Here is a 16538-nt window from a genome sequence, read left to right as displayed (position 1 = left end):
CATAAGTTTGTGAACCCCTTGACTTTAAGCACATTCATTCATTTAAAGGTAAAAAAAATCTATCTATTTATCTGCCTGCCTGTCTGTGTCTGTCTGTCTGTCATGATTGTTCTTCCCTTAGGATGAGAAAAGCAAATACATGGGTGGAAGTCAGTAAGGTTTAAGAAAGACAGTTTATTCAGCACTGGGCAGGGATCAAAGGTGAAGGGTCACATGGGAGTGAGGGTTTGGAGTAAGTTGTTACTGCTGAATACGGCGGATGGACTGGATCTGAGGGGTCTGGGAGTGGGAGCCAAACTCCCTGAAGTGCTTGTACTCCCCACAGTGACGATCACACTCCATGATATACTGGTATCCACGATAACCAGGGTACTGGTAGCACACGAATCTGTTGTGAAATCAGAGAGAGAGAGAGAGGGAAGTCATTGCAAAAGAGAATCGCAGGGATGCTCAGAAAATAGGAGAATCGGAAATAAAATGAGGAAGACCGTTGTCCTTTGCAAACACTCACGCTCCAGACTGGACCCTGAGAGAGCCAACTTCGTTGTTGCACCAACCCATGGCCTGGAGGGAGGGATAATCGTCGCTAAGCTCACCCTTACGGCCCAGGAAGTTTTCACGCTCATAGATAGTCATACGACACTCTCTGTGGTTCTGGAGGGCGAAAGCGAAACACAAGGGGACATCAGCTCAAATACAAGTCTATGGCTCTCAGTTTTAAAACAACATGCAAACAATAGGACTGATTTGATTGGAATTCCAAGTTGGACTTACAGCACAGGCAATAGGTCTGAAGGAGGTCATTCTCTCAATGTGATAGGCATTGCTACCGCCGAAAGCATCACACTGGGGATACTCTCCCCTCTCCAGGACAAACTGCTGTCCCTGGTAAGAGGCGTGCTCGTAACCCACCCAGCTGGGGAAGAAGACGCAGAGTTAGTAATTGGTACTTTCTCATCACCTCTCTTTTTCTTTCTCTCTCTCTCTCCCAAAAGTCTGAGCAGCTACTAACAGGTGAATCATAACCTGGTGATATCTTGTCACCTTGGCCTACGTCAAACTGCTTGAGATGGACACACAACTATTGAACCCAAATGAACCCCACTAAAACTCACTGAATCTAGCTGCTGTGCTTACATATATATAAACTCATATGACACTATTGTGACTGTGAATGTTCTGACAGTGAGAATTTTGGATGTTCTAATCCTTGGAATTGATGTAACGACCATCTCTTTCTGTGTGTGTGTCTGTGTTGCACTCACGCTCCACTCTCCACCCTGAGGGAGCGCACGGTCTCGAAGCCGAACTCCATCACATTGCAGCACTCGGAGGTGAACTCATGGCGACGGCCCTGGAAGCACTCCTCGTCGAAGACAATGATCTGACGGGGGGGGGGGGACACAGAGACAAACCCTCAGTCCGATGTAAGAGATCGAATCGGCATCTTAGCCGTACAACATCAAACAATGTTACCTGTGAAATGCACCCAAGTGGGAGTAGGTGTTTCATTCTAACCGACACCTTTTTAAGGAGCTATCGGTTTTTCCATTGGTATCAAACAATACCTTCATACAGAGGGGAACGGTACAATCCTATGGTGTTATGAAAATTTTGATGTGTCTCAATTTGGTCTGGATTTATTCCGTTCACAGTATCTCCTCCACTAGGAAAGAAACAGTGTCTCTGTCTAGACTAGACACATAAAAGGAGCTGGTGATAATTTGTGCGCCTTTTCGGTTGGGACATTTTACTGGAGACTGCTGGTCGTATCTCAGGGGAAACCTCTATGCTGAGGGGCCCTCTGGACAATAACACGCATCCACACCGCTCACCTTCCAGTGGCCGGAGAACTTGGTGCAGTGGTGAGTCATTTTGTCTGGAAGGAGAAGATACAGCTGTTAAAAAAGAGTTGGGAGCAAAACATCTGCAGAGGTAACAGTGAAAAGAGGGCCTCTAATACTTTATGCATATTCCCAGTATTGGGAATAAATCACTGGTACACAGGCACACACACACATCACTGTGCAGAGAGTTCAGCCAAACATTAATTTCTGCCAGCATCAACAACAGTGGCTATCAAACACATCCATGGACAGCTAATTGAAGCACATGCAAAATAGCTATGGAAAACTGCAGCAACACTGTGCTTGAAGTCCCAGAGTAGTTTAGCACCCACTGTTCTAAACTATTCATCACAGCCCAACAACAGTATACACACCACTCTATGAACCGCTACATAGCACATGAAATGGCCTATGAACCAGAGCGTATTTACGAAGGTTGAAAAGCGCTGGCTGTATAAAGGCCTGAATAGTAGAATCAGCCTGAATGCGTAATTGCTGGACTGGAAGCATCAGCATCTATTTATAGTTCCTACACAAAAATGAAGAGAGTCAAAGAAGCCAGGGGCTTCATCTAGGCTACTTTGCCCCTCCACTTCAATCTCTTTATCTTATTTTCTGCCAATTTTTCCCCCCTGTTGCTACAGAGTTTTTCTCCATCACCACAATTTATCTCACCCACTGGTTAAACTGATGGCCACTGGCCCTGGAGCCTGTGGATGGCTGCTGTGTTGTGGGGTTTGGGACAGAGTGTGTGAGTATGGGGCCTGCTACCCTGGCTGTGCCGCCCTAGCTGGCTGGGTGAGGGACAGGGACTCACCTTGCTTTGATGCCCTTGGGTTGTCCTGCCGTGAGAGTGAGAGGAGCCACGCGCCCCCACCCTTTTAAAGCCTCCCCTGGCAAGGGGCCATGCTGAAAGCCCCGGCTCAGCAGCGGGGAGGGGCTTTTCTTTGTCCCCCCCGACAAAAGCATGGTTAATCTATGGAGGGGCAGAAGTGCAGACACCACATTATCACCCATGGGCAATGGACATGGACACATAGGAGCATGAGAGAGGCAGGACAGTGCAGGCAGCTGAGAAAATACTAAGGGCCAAGGAGATAAGAGAGGATGGAGGGAGGGAGAGAAGAGATGCTCCCGAAAGCAATGTTCATCGTTTGTTTCTCTCATCTTTGTATTCAGTCAAACATTCCTTCTCTCCCTTTAGGTATTTCATGTCCCCTCTTGTCTTTAAGTATTTACGCCCTCAGATATCTACAGATAGTGCAGAGCTAAATAAAGACTCACTGTATAGTTTAGCTGAGGATAGATGATTTTCTAGTGTATGTTCATCAACCTCAACTGCATAGCGTAAATGGAGGAAGTTATCCTTGTAGGCATTTGATGGAGCAATCCTTAGACTGGTATATACATTGATACTCCCTATGGTTATATATGAGATATGCTATCATACCTCAGTGCCCCATAACATCAATCATGAAACTTGCCAGAAATTTGCCACAACTCCTCTGATTTTGTCTCTGGCCATTATTATTACTATTACTATTATTATCACTATGATAATCTTTTTTTAATTAGTTTTTTATATTATGTATTATTATTATGTATGTATTATATTATTATGTATGTATTATATTGTTATTATTATTGTTATTGTTATTGTTATTGTTATTGTTATATCTATCATTATCATTATCATTATTATTATTATTATTACAACAGCAATAATATTATCATATCACATATTAATTATGGGATAATGGTGTATAAAACAATATAATCTTCTGCTGTTGGCCATAACTCTGTGTTTGTGTGTGTTTGTGTGTGTTTGTGTGTGTGTGTGTGTGTGTATGTGTGTGTGTGTGTGTGTGTTTGAACAGTCGAGTGACTGCTTACATAATCCACCACTTGTAAACAAAACAGCAGAGCCACTGGCCACTCCAACGTTCTGAACCGCAGCTTCATTTCCTCTGATCCATAAGGAAGTTATAAGCACTCCATTCCTATTTCAACCTTTTAGATATAAATTGTCATTTCAAATACTGATATATGACAACAGACATCTCTGTCCTGGGTGCATCACTGTTTCTTTTAAAAGAATGATCCCAATCTGTTTTCATGAGACCCAAACAAGTCCCTTACTGCAATTACTCCAAACTGATATACTGATTGATTTTTACTTATTGTGACACTGTATCATATCAGAAATAACATATCTTACACCTGCAATCCTTTGCATTCCACATGGTGATAATACAAAATGAAACATGAACGGCACAGATTACACAGCAGGATTAGTTCAGGCATAATCTACACATAGGTATAAATGGTTTATCAAATACAGATTAATCCTGCTTCTGGGGTGGAAATAATCGCCACCGAGGTGATATAATCCACACATAATCCAGTTGTAGTTTATCTAGGCAAATCCAAATTCTAGGAATTATGATTGAGTGTTTATTTATGTTGATCATTTGCTATGGATACAAACTTCAGATATGGACACTAATAAAAAAAAAGCTTGGTACCTAAAGCTATTCTTTCTGGTCTCAACATGAATCAGGAATCAGGAGATACAATACAAGCAATTTTGTACCTGTTGCATCAATTAGGATGTAGGTAAAGGTATATCAGACCTTTTGGTTGATCAAGGGTAACTAAAACACTATTAAATGGGACCATATTTATTTTTTGGAGACCCTGATGTGTACCTCATTTCGTGCTTGATACACTGTAATATATTGAACAGGTATATTTATTGCCTGTATGCTGGATTTTGCTCTTCTTACTGTGATTGCTATAGCTTCAGAACCAAGAAACGGTGAAGTTCCGTGCAAAGAGCGCTCATAAAAAGTGAGTCTTTGTTTTCTCATTAGAGGTGAGAAGCTAGAGGAATACATTGTGCGTGTAGGTAACAGAGAGAGAGAGAGAAGGGATTTACTCTTTACGCCCTCTGGACCTTTGCATTCCTCCTCTCTATATGCAACTATAGCTTACAGCCCTACCGCACCAACACATGGGGGGGAAATGCCTTTGTCAGGGCTTTCCATTGATTGTAAACTGCTTACAGGCAGGCCAGAGGGGCCAGTGGTGTTTCTAGGCTATGCGATGACCCGGTGGCTTTGGCTCGGGCCGACTGTGATGACGAGAGGCTTTCTATTGTGCTGTGAGCCTCTACGTTTGGCCTTTGCCAGAGTATAAAAGCTTGGGCGCAGCGTTGAAGGGACCAGCACGAGCCAGCCTCCCTCACACGCCACTGCAAGCTGTACTAACTCAGGTAAGGACACACAGACACAGACACACACACACACACCCAGACCATCCATCAGTAGCGCAGGGACACAGCACACATCCATCCAGAGCCAGGGCCCACTTCCCTGCCCGCCACGCCCAGGCAAAACCACCCTCCGCCCAGGGGAGGGAAAAAGGCCCAAAATGAGCATCCCATACAAACAGTAGGCTTGTGGGATGTCTGCTTTAGTCCAAATCCCCAACACCTTTTAGATATAGATCCTGTATACACACAAAAAAACAGACCTACCTATCACTCCGAAGTGAGAGTGCTACTGCCAGGACGTAATCCTGTCACTTCAACTTGCACCCCCTTCCTCTGTCCCTCACCCAGACTCTCCTGAAGCCCCTCACCATGTCTCAGACTGCCAAGTCCGCCTCCAGCCAGGGCACTGATGCCAAGGACAAGGGAGCCCCCGCCCCCGCTGCCACCAGCAAGGCCACCAGCAAGACCGGAGAGCCTGGCATGGGATCCTTCAGAGTGAGTCACACCCAAATTAGGTCCTCCTCCTCATGACCAACACTCCTTTCTGCAGTATCTCTATATTTTGTTTTATTGACACGCAGATTTTCATGCAAGTCGCTGGGATCAGTTCAGTTTCATTTATATCAATTCAACAAGTGGATTTTCTTCCAAATTTGAGAACTGGAAGTCTTTTACTATAGGGCAATTCAATTTCAATTTACATTTTGAATTGAGTGAATTTAACATGAACTGACTCAACCCTGTTGCTCAGCTCATAGTAATGGACAGAACTCATAGGGTCATATTGCAGTAATTGTGCTTTTGGACAATTTCACTTCATGTAGTTGGTACTGCAGCTGAAGCCAAGAAACCTTTTTCATCTGGTTCCATAGATTCATATTAGAACTTGTGGAGCAGTCAAAGGGAAAATCCATAGAAGACAGATGACGGCTTACTCCATAACTACTGAAGGATACATTAAGACACATAGATGATAGCTTGTTGCTCCGCCCTTGAAGATTATCCTGTTGGTTTAACTCATCCCCTCTGATATCACTTCTGTGCAGATCATGCTGTTCGACCAGGAGAACTTCCAGGGCAGGATGATGGAGATCCAGAATGAGTGTATGAACGTGTGTGACCGTGGCATGGATAGAGTGCGTAGTATCATTGTGGAGTGCGGCCCGTAAGTGGACACACACACAATCCTGGTTGAACCCAACTACTGTCGGACAAACTCTCAAATCAAATACCTTTGTTGTAATCACATTATCTCTCCTCTAATCCTTCTCTCCCATCCTCCCCCCCCCCCCCCCCTCTCCCCCTGTGCCTCCCCTGTGCCTGGCGGCCCCACCTCTCCAGCTTTGTTGCCTTTGAGCAGACTAACTTCCGTGGGGAGATGTTCATCCTGGAGAAGGGAGAGTATCCTCGCTGGGATACCTGGAGCAACTCCTACCGCAGCGACTGCCTCATGTCCCTCAGGCCCATCCGCATGGTACGACCGAAAATGGAAAAAAAAAAAACAGGAATATGACAGATTATTCACATATAGTCGACCCCAGCTTGGAAACTAACCCTTACCCTTCCTGTTTTCTCCCCCTTTCCCCATGCCCCCCCCCCCCCCCCCCCCCTCTCCTCCCTGCAGGACAGCATGGAGCACAAGATCTGCCTGTTTGAGCTCTCCGACTTCAAGGGCAACAAGATGGAGATCCAGGAGGATGACGTGCCCACCCTCTGGGCGCATGGCTTCACCGACAGAGTGGGCAGCGTGAGGGTGCCAGGAGGAGTGTGAGTACACACACATGCACATGAATACAGAGGTTATGTTAAGTTATATGGCAAATTGAAAGGGCTGATAGGCAGCTTGACAAACAGAAAAAGCCTGGGAACAAATCTACCCTCATTTCTCGTGTGCAACTGACAAAAATGAAGGTTCTGCACCATGAATATTGTTGTAGACAACTTTATAGGAGGCCACAGGCCTAGTGCTCCACTACAATGTAGTGCTTCATAGAAAGTAGGATGATATGTCATCACAAGGCTTAAATCTGACTCTGTGGTGTTTTGTTTGTTGACCAAACTGTATTTTTAGCTAGGAATTTCCTTACTCTCACAATGAGATACACATTTACTCATACTAGGCTATTTAGAAATACCATTGAGATAAATAAGTCAAATCCCTACAGTGATACCATAGGTGATAAAAAGTACAATAACGTCACTATAAAGTCACTATTGACTACCACACACACAGTTCAAGTCCCTGTGAGGATGTCATGTTTCTCCTCAGCATAACCCTTGTCCTCTCCCCTGTGTGTCTCTCAGGTGGGTGGGTTACCAGTACCCTGGATACAGAGGCTACCAGTACCTGTTCGAGTGCGGTGACTACAGACACTACAACGAGTTCTGCGCCTTCCAGCCCCAGATCCAGTCCATGCGTCGCGTCAGGGACATGCAGTTCCACCAGAGAGGATGCTTCACCTTCACCGCTGCTAGCAAGTGAATGACATCTGCTGGTCGTCTGGTGCAGTTGTAGCCAGCCCTCTCAGCTTTTTATTTCTCCAACCTCCCTTCTCCCCCAACCCTTTCCCAACCTCCACCATCATCCCTCCATCCCAAAGGAAAGAAAAGAACGACAGCAATGTACCGGACAAACCTAACTGACTTTTTATGGTGCTAAGAAATAAACATGTTTTGAAAAACCTGAACCTCACTGGCTTGATTTGACTTTGTTCACCCTATTGAAAAATCACTATGATAATTGAATAACATTCTTATAGGGATTTTTTAGGATTGGTCTGTGGTGCACAATTGTGAGTTTATTGTGTAGGCCTACTTTATTGTATTTTTATATCATATGGGGATATTACAGCGATTGATCGTTAGGGACTTTATAGGCATAAGTTAATGTTTGGTTAACCGCTTTCATATAAAATGATATTGCCTAGGGCGGAGGCAGGCAACTCCATAAAGGGAGTAGGCTTGTGTAATCGTGTTGGTTGTTGTGAGCGGTTGTTTTCGATTCACATGCAATTTCATCGCACTCTATCATTTTTGTGTAATTTATTTTTGTTACTCTCACCCCTCACCGCTTGTAGTGAATCCCGAAGAAAAGAATGCATAGCTTAGCCTACTATGAAAAACATAACAACAGTCACAGTTGAGTTTAGGTCACGTTGTGTTAAATGCGGCCGTATGCTGCCTTCACGTGTTCCTCGAAAGATCCTGTTTCCGCTTTCGGAAATAGATTTTCAGAGCTACTCTCTGCTGCGGCATCAGAACGAACAGGAGAAAATGCACAATATGCTTGTAATTGACATGTTGTTTCGTTTATTTTAAAAAAAAAAAAGGGAAATGATTTTTCTTAAAATGCCAAAGATAACATATAATAATTACATATTATTTTTACCATTAATTGGTAAAAATGCTATTCACGCCTTAACGTCACTTCTCGACAACTCAGGAATCATAGAAAATTCCCATTTTCTTAGACGTGGGTATTCACTAGTTTGTTGGATCGTTAATTTGCGCTCCACTCCAAAAATCAATGTTTCCGACAGCACTTGAAGGCAGCACGGCATACCTCTTCACATATTCAGCTGGTTACAAAAGCAAGCAGTGAAGAACCAGCGATGGCTGCAATTTTCAAAGCAAGGAAAGGTTAGTACAAAACTAAAGGGGGTAAACTTTATACCTTTAACATGTATAACTTTATACAACACGTTACTCGCCCTGGTGACCCGGTGTTAGCATTATATTAGCTGTGTGTAGATAGGCTACATAATACACAAGCTTAGTTAGCTTAGCTTAGCTTGCTAGGTAACAGTTGAAACATATTGGCGAGACTAGGATCTCCTAAATTACCATCGCTTAATTGGCAATAGAAATCAAAACACACGTCAGCTTTGACTAGCATGCAAGTTAGTGGCACAGAAAATATAATAACGTCAATGCTAACCGGTTAAATAAAGACTATCAGATTGGTTAGCCCAGATAGTATGGCGAGAACAGTACGCCAAACTTCATTCAAAACTGTGTCAATGTGTCGTGGCCTTGCCTATCAGCAAATTACATACCTTGTAGACAATGATTTAGGACTTGTTAATATTGATAATATCCCCTGGTAAACGCGGCATAATATCATTCACCAAGTGGCACTCAATAAAACCACAAGTTTGAGAATGGTTCACACTGTACTGCCCTCCGCGGTGTATTTTGATGGAAGAGCGTGGACGTTAACTAGATTGCTGGTGATCTGTACTGGCTTTAATAACCCGTTTTAATAGTATGACACGAAGCAGAATTAAAAAATACTCCTATAAGTATTCTACAACTATTGCTGTTCCATTAGGGTCTCCACTCAGTCGTGTACTCGCAGTGGGACAGAGGTGAAGATGGAGGGGTGACCTTTCACCTAAATTAAGCTGGCTACCAGTGTATGTCACTATTTTCCACTGTTAATGTTAACAAAATGGACTATGTAACAGCAAAAGGTTTTGCTGTTTCTTATTTTGGAAATAAAGCTGTACCGAGTTGTTTGTGTTGCAGCAGCGGAATGAAGAGGATAAAATGAGAATCGGGCATGTAATGCAACTAAAATTAAAAAGTATACATATAGTAATTAAAGTAAACACATACAACACATCTATTTACGTAGCATGTTAAACAATAACATTTATAACAACCCTTCCATTTGTCTTAATTTTTTTTACTTCAGATATTTAACAGAAGCATGTGGCCCCATATCTAGGCAGCTGCTAACTTACCATGGATGAAATTGAGGTTAAACCCAAACATAGTTTACATAAAATGTGATTTTACCGACCTTTCAGGCTAGCATAAGTCTTCATAATGTAACTTAAGAGTAGGCGTCTTAATAGCTGGTGTCAAACTGATAAATTATACAGAGAAAAAGCATGGATTAATGCTTTTCTAAAAATGTAATTGATTTACCACTACATCACTGGTTGCAGCTTGATCTTTGCAGATCTTTTGCCCACAAGCTCTTGTCTAATGACAAAAAATAATTGTAGTCATTCATTGAAGATTTGGCTGTTGATAGATATGGATAGTGAATGATTAACAAGTGAAGAGGATTTCTGTAATCTCTCCAGTTGGTAAAGGGATTTTTTTTATCGTTTCATCTTTGTCCTCTCTCTGAACACTTGACAGATATTATTTTCCCTCTATGGAAAACAGTGTGTGTGTGTGTGTGTGTGTGTGTGTGTGCATACATTGGAGTGAATGTGGATGTCGATGTGTGTAGGTGTGTGTGCGGCTGTATGTTTGTGCACCTGCATGCATGTTATACACATGTGCAAGAGTGTATACGTTTTTTGTTTTTTTTACTGATTGGCAAGTAAAGTATTAATGTGGTTATGAATACCATCTGCTGATTTCTGTTAATTTACAGTTGGTCCCTTAAGCTGTAATGCCATTCTAGGCAGATTCAATACTCACAAACCAATACTTCCCTAGCCTCTGTAGGTTAGGTGGGGTCAACATGAGGTCCTCTGGTTCGTTGCTGGGCCCTGACTCAGGCTCTTACTGTCCATGTCTGCTATGTCTCCTCCTGTGTCTTCAAGGGGGAAACTGCTTATGCATCTTTCTGCATTTTGGGCCACATATTGCTGCTATGTGGCTGGGGCTGGTGGGAGATGGTCACAGCAGACTGGTGCAGGTGTCCTTTTCCTGTAGAGCCTCAGTGTTGCCCGACCAGTCCAGGTTGTAGTTGAGCTGCACTCCTAGGAACCAATAGGAATTCACCATCTCCACCTCCTCCCCCTGGATGGTGACGGGGTTTGGGGGCTTCCTGCTCCTTCTGAAGTCCACCACCAGCTCCTTGGTTTTCCTGATGTTGAGCTGGAGCTGGTTGTTGTCGCACCAACCTACAAAGCTCTCCACCCGCTCTCTGTACTCCTCCTAATTGTCCTCCAGGACACGATCCAGAGTTGAAGCGGAAGTCTGATATAAGGTCCAATATAAGAATAAGAGGCATTCAGACAGTTGTGTGCAATTTGAAGAAAGATATTGTATGCCGATGATGTGGGTTTTTTTGTGTCTCTGTACCTGTGTATACTTGGCTAATAGACAATTTAAGTTTATTTTTGGGTTATAAAATTAACTTTGGAAAGTTTGTACCCAGTTTCACTGTGGGGTATTTAAAACTTTCTCTTCGTTGTCTCTCCACCAGCCCTCGGCTTGTGTCTCAGCGGCTGTCGAAGTCTGACCCAGCTAGCAGAGTTACCAGAGATGCATCAGATGCTGAGACAGACCTGCAGAGATTATGCAGACAGAGAGCTAACTCCTATTGCTGCTAAACTAGACAAGGAGCATTCTTACCCTGCCAAACAGGTACACACACACACACACACACACACAGCAGCAGCATAGTGTGACACTCAAATACTGGCTTGCAACTAGTTTTGCATAAAGACCCAAATTTGATCCCATCCAACTGGTGTGTTAAATACAAAGATATTAACCAAGGAAATGGGTTATGAGGAAAATCAATTTAGAAGAATGTTATGATGATATGATGTGGCAGTTATTTCTTCAAATAGACTTGAAAGCTCAGATACCACCATGGCATGAGACTGCATCATCCACTTCTACCAGGGAATCATCATATCAAATACAATTGGAGGTTCACAAGACTCCTGAAATAAAGGCTAAATTTGGCTTGTGCATTGACCAAACTAATATCAGTTTCTGTGATAGGCACATGTTTCTAATGTGCTCTTGTGTTTCCCAGGTTCAGGAGCTGGGTGCCATGGGTGTGATGGCCATGGAAGTGCCAGAGGAGCTCGGTGGAGCCGGGATGGACTACCTGGCTTACAGTCTGGCTGTGGAGGAAATAAGCAGAGGCTGCGCCAGCACTGGAGTGGTGGTCTCGGTTAACAATGTGCGTACTCTGCTAGACTCTTTCTCACCACAGATGACTTCGCATGAATACGACATTCTGACATTGATTGTGTGTGTTTGCCTGTATTTGTCTATATGATTCTGCTCTTTAGTCTCTGTACATCGGACCAATATTGAAGTTTGGTACGGAAGAACAAAAAAAACAGTGGATCACTCCCTTTACCACGGGAGAGAAAGTGGGCTGTTTTGCACTCAGTGAGCCAGGTAAACACACACACACACACACACACACACACACACACACACACACACACACACACACACACATACATAGTCTCTCACTCATGCACGCACATTATTGTTACGTCACCTGCCATTCAAGGATATGAAGTAGGAAGTAGGAAGAGACATTATTATAAAGGCATGATTGCTGGTAAGACAGTAAATAAAGCTAGGAATGGACAGCAATAATGCTTTGTTCGTTTTGATGCCAATCCCAATTCTTGTCAATTTATTTATTGATCATTTTAAAATCCTGGAATACAATATCCTAATAAGGTAGAAAAGCCAATAAAAAGGATGGATTACAAAACAATACTCGGTTCCATTACCAAATGTCCTTTTATTCATTTTATGTGTATGCGTCTTCTATTTATTAAGGTAAGCTATTGGCCCAGCCGGCTTGTGGCATTTTGACTGATTGACAGTAATCACTGGTTAAGCTATGGCTCTAATGTTTCTACTGCACAATCTATTGCAAGTGCTGTCCTTATTAGTTTTACTGAAGCTTTTAGTTTTTAGTCTTTCTGTCTCCCCCTGACCTTTCCTGTCTCTCTTCACCATCAGTCATCCAGTAAAGGCAAAATGCCCGAAAAGATTTAAGCTAATAAAAACAGTGACATTAGAGGCAAGTGGATTTGTTTGTCCCCCCCCCCCAAATGATTCTTCAAAGACTCAGATAGCTGAATGGTAAATGATCTCATTTCCAGTCTGAAATCTCGGCTCCTGGCACCAACTCATGTCTGCGTGCTGCCTGGGGGACCAACACATGGTTGTATATAACCTACGCCAAGAGCCTTCTGAACTAAAACGAACCCCCGTTCTAATCCCAGGTAATGGCAGTGATGCGGGCGCAGCCTCCACCGTGGCACGTCAGGAGGGAGACGAGTGGGTGCTGAACGGAACCAAAGCCTGGATCACCAACAGCTGGGACGCCTCTGCCACCGTCGTCTTTGCCACCACCGACAAGACACTCAAACACAAGGCATGACGCAGCACATTTCAATTATGTTATGCACAGATCTACGAGATAAAACAGCGGATTGTTTTATTGAGCGGTACTATTGTTCTTCCTCATCTTTGTCCTTCATCTTTCGCTCTTTTCCTGCCCCCGCCTTTGTTTTCCGTGTCTGTAGGGAATCAGTGCATTCCTTGTCCCCATGCCGCACCCGGGTCTTTCACTGGGGAAGAAGGAAGATAAGCTGGGCATCAGAGCCTCGTCCACTGCCAACATCATCCTGGAGGACTGCAGGATACCACTCGGCAACATGCTGGGCCCTCGCGGTGCCGGATTCAAAATCGCCATGGTATTTTAGAGTGGTTTATTCACTATATTACACAGTTTACTCTGAACTTACTGAGGCATCCTTGCAAAATAACCTTTGTCCGGCTCACACAGCAAACCCTGGACAGTGGGCGTATAGGCATTGCAGGCCAGGCGCTCGGTATCGCTCAGGCCGCCCTGGACTGCGCTGCAGACTACGCACACAAACGCACCGCATTCGGAGCCCCCATTGGCAAGATGCAGGCCATACAGGTACGTGTGAGAACCAACTACTAAAACCCGCCTTCTAAAAATCCCAGTCACGTAACCGCGAGTGGATTTCACATTTTCTGTTTGTGCTGTTCTAGTTCAAACTGGCCGACATGGCTCTGGCGATCGAGAGCGCGCGTCTGCTTACCTGGAAGGCCGCACTTCTACGAGATTCCAAGAAGCCCTTCACTAAGGTACACAGTCTCCATTGATCAAACACGTTTCAAGTGTCTTGTGTATAGTATAACAGGCTTCCTTTTACCCTCCGCTCTTCCTTCCTCTCCTGCAGGAAGCAGCCATGGCTAAACTAGCAGCATCCGAGGCCGCCACATACTGCTCACATCAGGTAAGAAACCAACTAAATATATATATCATTATATCACGAAAAACAAAGATACTCAATGAACCATTCCAACATCTTTCTTTTTATTTTGCCCGTGTTCACTTTCGGAAACCCCAAGTCGATCCAAGTTCTGGGAGGAATGGGTTACGTGACGGACATGCCGGCGGAGAGGCACTACCGCGACGCTCGCATCACCGAGATCTACGAGGGCACCAGCGAAATCCAGAGACTGGTCATTGCCGGCCAGCTGCTGAAGGAATACCAACCATAGACACGCCATCACAATACGGACCTAATCGCAGATCTAGTATCAGATAACCTAACCCGTAAGTCGTAACCTCATCCATAAAGATAATGAGGTCGGTGTGATCTTAGCGCTGGATCGGTGTTAAGGTCCAGCTTTTATTCCCTCATCAACAGGAACGTTCAGGACTGCGCCCATTGTGTCTGCCCATTACCTCCGTTTCCTCTCGCTCCACGGGAACCCAGCCAAGATCTCTAAAACAATGCGAGCCACATCATCTCCAGAGATATTTCAGAGATCTTACTTCACGGTTTAAGTACTCTTTCATTTTGCCTCCACTGCCTTAGAAGATATTGGCGCCTCAGATGTCACCGCACTCTGCCAGATCAAGATCCAGATCACGATCAAGAACAGATCCTCAGCCTAGATGTTGTTAATCAAGGAAGATTTTTTATCTGAAATCTGTTTTGTTACTCTTTAAAATAAGTTTGCATTTTCTCTTACATGTGCATGAGAAAACAATGTTTCAACCGCCTTTTGATTTTCTTTAATCAGCTCAGTGCTTCCGAAGCAATATTGAAATATTGATGTAAGAGGAGGCTTGCCACTGGAGGGCAGTGGTGCACCTTTGTTTTTCTTGATCCAGATTCAGCAGCAATATCCATGAATCACTAGACAGATTCTGCATTGTTATCCTTATCACACACACTGTTCAGGACGTACACAGAGACCATACAGAATGTCGTACACTTCATTATAAATCTGCTTATTGTTGACTATGGTTTCAATAATTTAGTTTTGTGCACTCACTTTGGGATTATTCCAGTGGATTTGTCAAAGACTGTAAGAGGCTGTGTAATGAAATGCATCTTCTTTATTTTGGTGCTATATTCACAGCCCTCTATTGTGCCTCAATAACTGTTGTACATATTTTATCATAATTTATGGTGTGCAAATTATAATAAAAAACACGATTGCACCTCTGCGTGGGTAGCATTCAGAAATCAAATGTCAGCTTTACTGAACAGTACGGTTCCTCACAAGTGCTTCTGGTGGATATATGTACATAAATGGATCTTCAGGGTGATCTTAAACTATTTTACATGTCAAGCTAATTTTTGGGCTTGTGATGGGAAGGTTGCCTGTTCAAATCCCCAGACCGGTTTGGAAAACGTATTTGGGAAAAGTGACTGAACAGCGCTGTCCCCCTCCCTCAACAGACACTGTCACGGTGCCATTGAGCAAGGCACTGAACTCCAAACGGCTCCAGTAGAGCAGTGGGTGTGTGTAACTATGAATGTGAAGCAGGGTTTTGCGTACAAAGAGCATGCTCAATCAGCTTTTCTTGCATAAAAGAAAAACGTGCTTACCTGTCCTCAGTGCAGAAACGGTCTTGCCCACTAGAGCAGAGGTCAGTGTGTGCTGACCTGCTCTATGTGTGCGTATAGCTGCGTTCTTCTGTTTTCCTGCACGTGTTGTTGCCAGTGCATTTCAGCGTGCGCACATTCTTATTCTTGTTTATTCACATGCATGTGCTGGGTGCTCCGCTGGCCCAGATCTAGGCCAGGCTTCCTGACGCTACAGTTGCACCCTACTGATTGTGCTGATCATGTTGATAGTGCGGGCCGTGTGTATTGTTAGACTGGCCTTGCGTGCTCCTGCGCTGTCCTCATGGCGGTTTAGCACGGGGTCCACACCAGCCGTCTTCCCCCCCCCCCCCCCCGTATCGGGAGTGTGTGAACTGGCTCCTTAACCTAGAGGCTTGATTATTTTGACGTCATACTCTGGCTCCGTTTGTTTACCCTGCCCTGGCTTTGTCCCACATATAAACACGTGCAAGCTCATTATACTGTGCATCCTGCAATCAGCCACTGCTGACTGGAAAAGTGGTCAGATCTAACTACTGCTTTTACTATGACCCTTGACCCACAGTATACATTAACAAAAGGGACTCTGATTTGAGTATTACAACTAATTGTAAGACATTTTGATGCTCATATATGGTCTCTATCTTGTCATTTTGTTTGAGTTGAGTTTTGATGCATGTCTGCACGTGTGTGTGTGTGTGTGAGTGTCTTCTCTGAATAAAAAGGCTTTGTTTTTGCTTTAGTCCATAGACATCACTCATGTAATAATGAGCAAGTGGCTACAAATGTGACAGACAGACAATTAAA

At 44.0% G+C, this 16538-nt stretch overlaps 3 protein-coding genes across 4 annotated transcripts; 2 read left to right on the top strand and 1 right to left on the bottom strand.

The window, feature by feature from the left end:
- Positions 1-240: 240 nt before the first annotated feature.
- Positions 241-1874, bottom strand: cryba4 (crystallin, beta A4). Its single transcript, XM_071516685.1, has 5 exons — positions 1836-1874; positions 1266-1384; positions 775-916; positions 512-654; positions 241-388 (listed from the first exon to the last, which is right to left on the bottom strand). Exons 1-5 carry the CDS (start codon positions 1872-1874, stop codon positions 241-243), a joined length of 591 nt encoding a protein of 196 aa, XP_071372786.1.
- A 3616-nt stretch (positions 1875-5490) lies between these two features.
- crybb1 (crystallin, beta B1) lies at positions 5491-7603 on the top strand. Its single transcript, XM_071516683.1, has 5 exons — positions 5491-5616; positions 6168-6286; positions 6463-6595; positions 6746-6888; positions 7426-7603. The coding sequence occupies exons 1-5, from the start codon at positions 5491-5493 to the stop codon at positions 7601-7603; spliced, it is 699 nt and encodes a 232-aa protein (XP_071372784.1).
- A 1075-nt stretch (positions 7604-8678) lies between these two features.
- Positions 8679-16332, top strand: acads (acyl-CoA dehydrogenase short chain). 2 transcript variants are annotated; one of them, XR_011694998.1, is made up of 11 exons: positions 8679-8760; positions 11294-11454; positions 11855-12004; positions 12117-12228; positions 13077-13228; positions 13380-13550; positions 13643-13780; positions 13876-13971; positions 14067-14123; positions 14239-14446; positions 14541-16332. XR_011694998.1 is itself a non-coding variant. In XM_071516688.1 (10 exons), exons 1-10 carry the CDS (start codon positions 8733-8735, stop codon positions 14389-14391), a joined length of 1218 nt encoding a protein of 405 aa, XP_071372789.1. In that variant the 5' UTR covers positions 8679-8732; the 3' UTR covers positions 14392-16332. The 2 variants fall into 2 exon arrangements, 1 of the variants encoding a protein (XP_071372789.1); XM_071516688.1 differs by having other exon boundaries at positions 14239-16332.
- Positions 16333-16538: the final 206 nt, after the last annotated feature.

Source organism: Centroberyx affinis, unplaced genomic scaffold (genome assembly GCF_046629955.1).
Source record: "Centroberyx affinis isolate AG114_WGS23_722 - 3 ecotype Tasmania unplaced genomic scaffold, CSIRO-AGI_Caff_v1 ptg000425l_1, whole genome shotgun sequence".
Lineage (NCBI taxonomy): Eukaryota > Metazoa > Chordata > Actinopteri > Beryciformes > Berycidae > Centroberyx > Centroberyx affinis.
Note: the sequence above shows the minus strand (reverse complement) of the source record. Positions and strands in the feature narration are given on the sequence as shown.

Excerpts from the sequence above, each read along its gene's own strand:
- crybb1 (XM_071516683.1), top strand. The coding sequence starts at position 5,491 with ATGTCTCAGACTGCCAAGTCCGCCTCCAGCCAGGGCACTGATGCCAAG. Across the intron at positions 5,617-6,167 it reads CTGGCATGGGATCCTTCAGA|ATCATGCTGTTCGACCAGGA; the intron begins GTGAGTCACACC and ends ACTTCTGTGCAG. Across the intron at positions 6,889-7,425 it reads GTGAGGGTGCCAGGAGGAGT|GTGGGTGGGTTACCAGTACC; the intron begins GTGAGTACACAC and ends TGTGTCTCTCAG.
- acads (XM_071516688.1), top strand. The coding sequence starts at position 8,733 with ATGGCTGCAATTTTCAAAGCAAGGAAAG. Across the intron at positions 11,455-11,854 it reads ATTCTTACCCTGCCAAACAG|GTTCAGGAGCTGGGTGCCAT; the intron begins GTACACACACAC and ends TGTGTTTCCCAG. Across the intron at positions 13,229-13,379 it reads ACAAGACACTCAAACACAAG|GGAATCAGTGCATTCCTTGT; the intron begins GCATGACGCAGC and ends CCGTGTCTGTAG.
- cryba4 (XM_071516685.1), bottom strand. The coding sequence starts at position 1,874 with ATGACTCACCACTGCACCAAGTTCTCCGGCCACTGGAAG. Across the intron at positions 1,385-1,835 it reads AGTTCTCCGGCCACTGGAAG|ATCATTGTCTTCGACGAGGA; the intron begins GTGAGCGGTGTG and ends CCCCCCCGTCAG. Across the intron at positions 917-1,265 it reads CTCAGGGTGGAGAGTGGAGC|CTGGGTGGGTTACGAGCACG; the intron begins GTGAGTGCAACA and ends CTTCTTCCCCAG.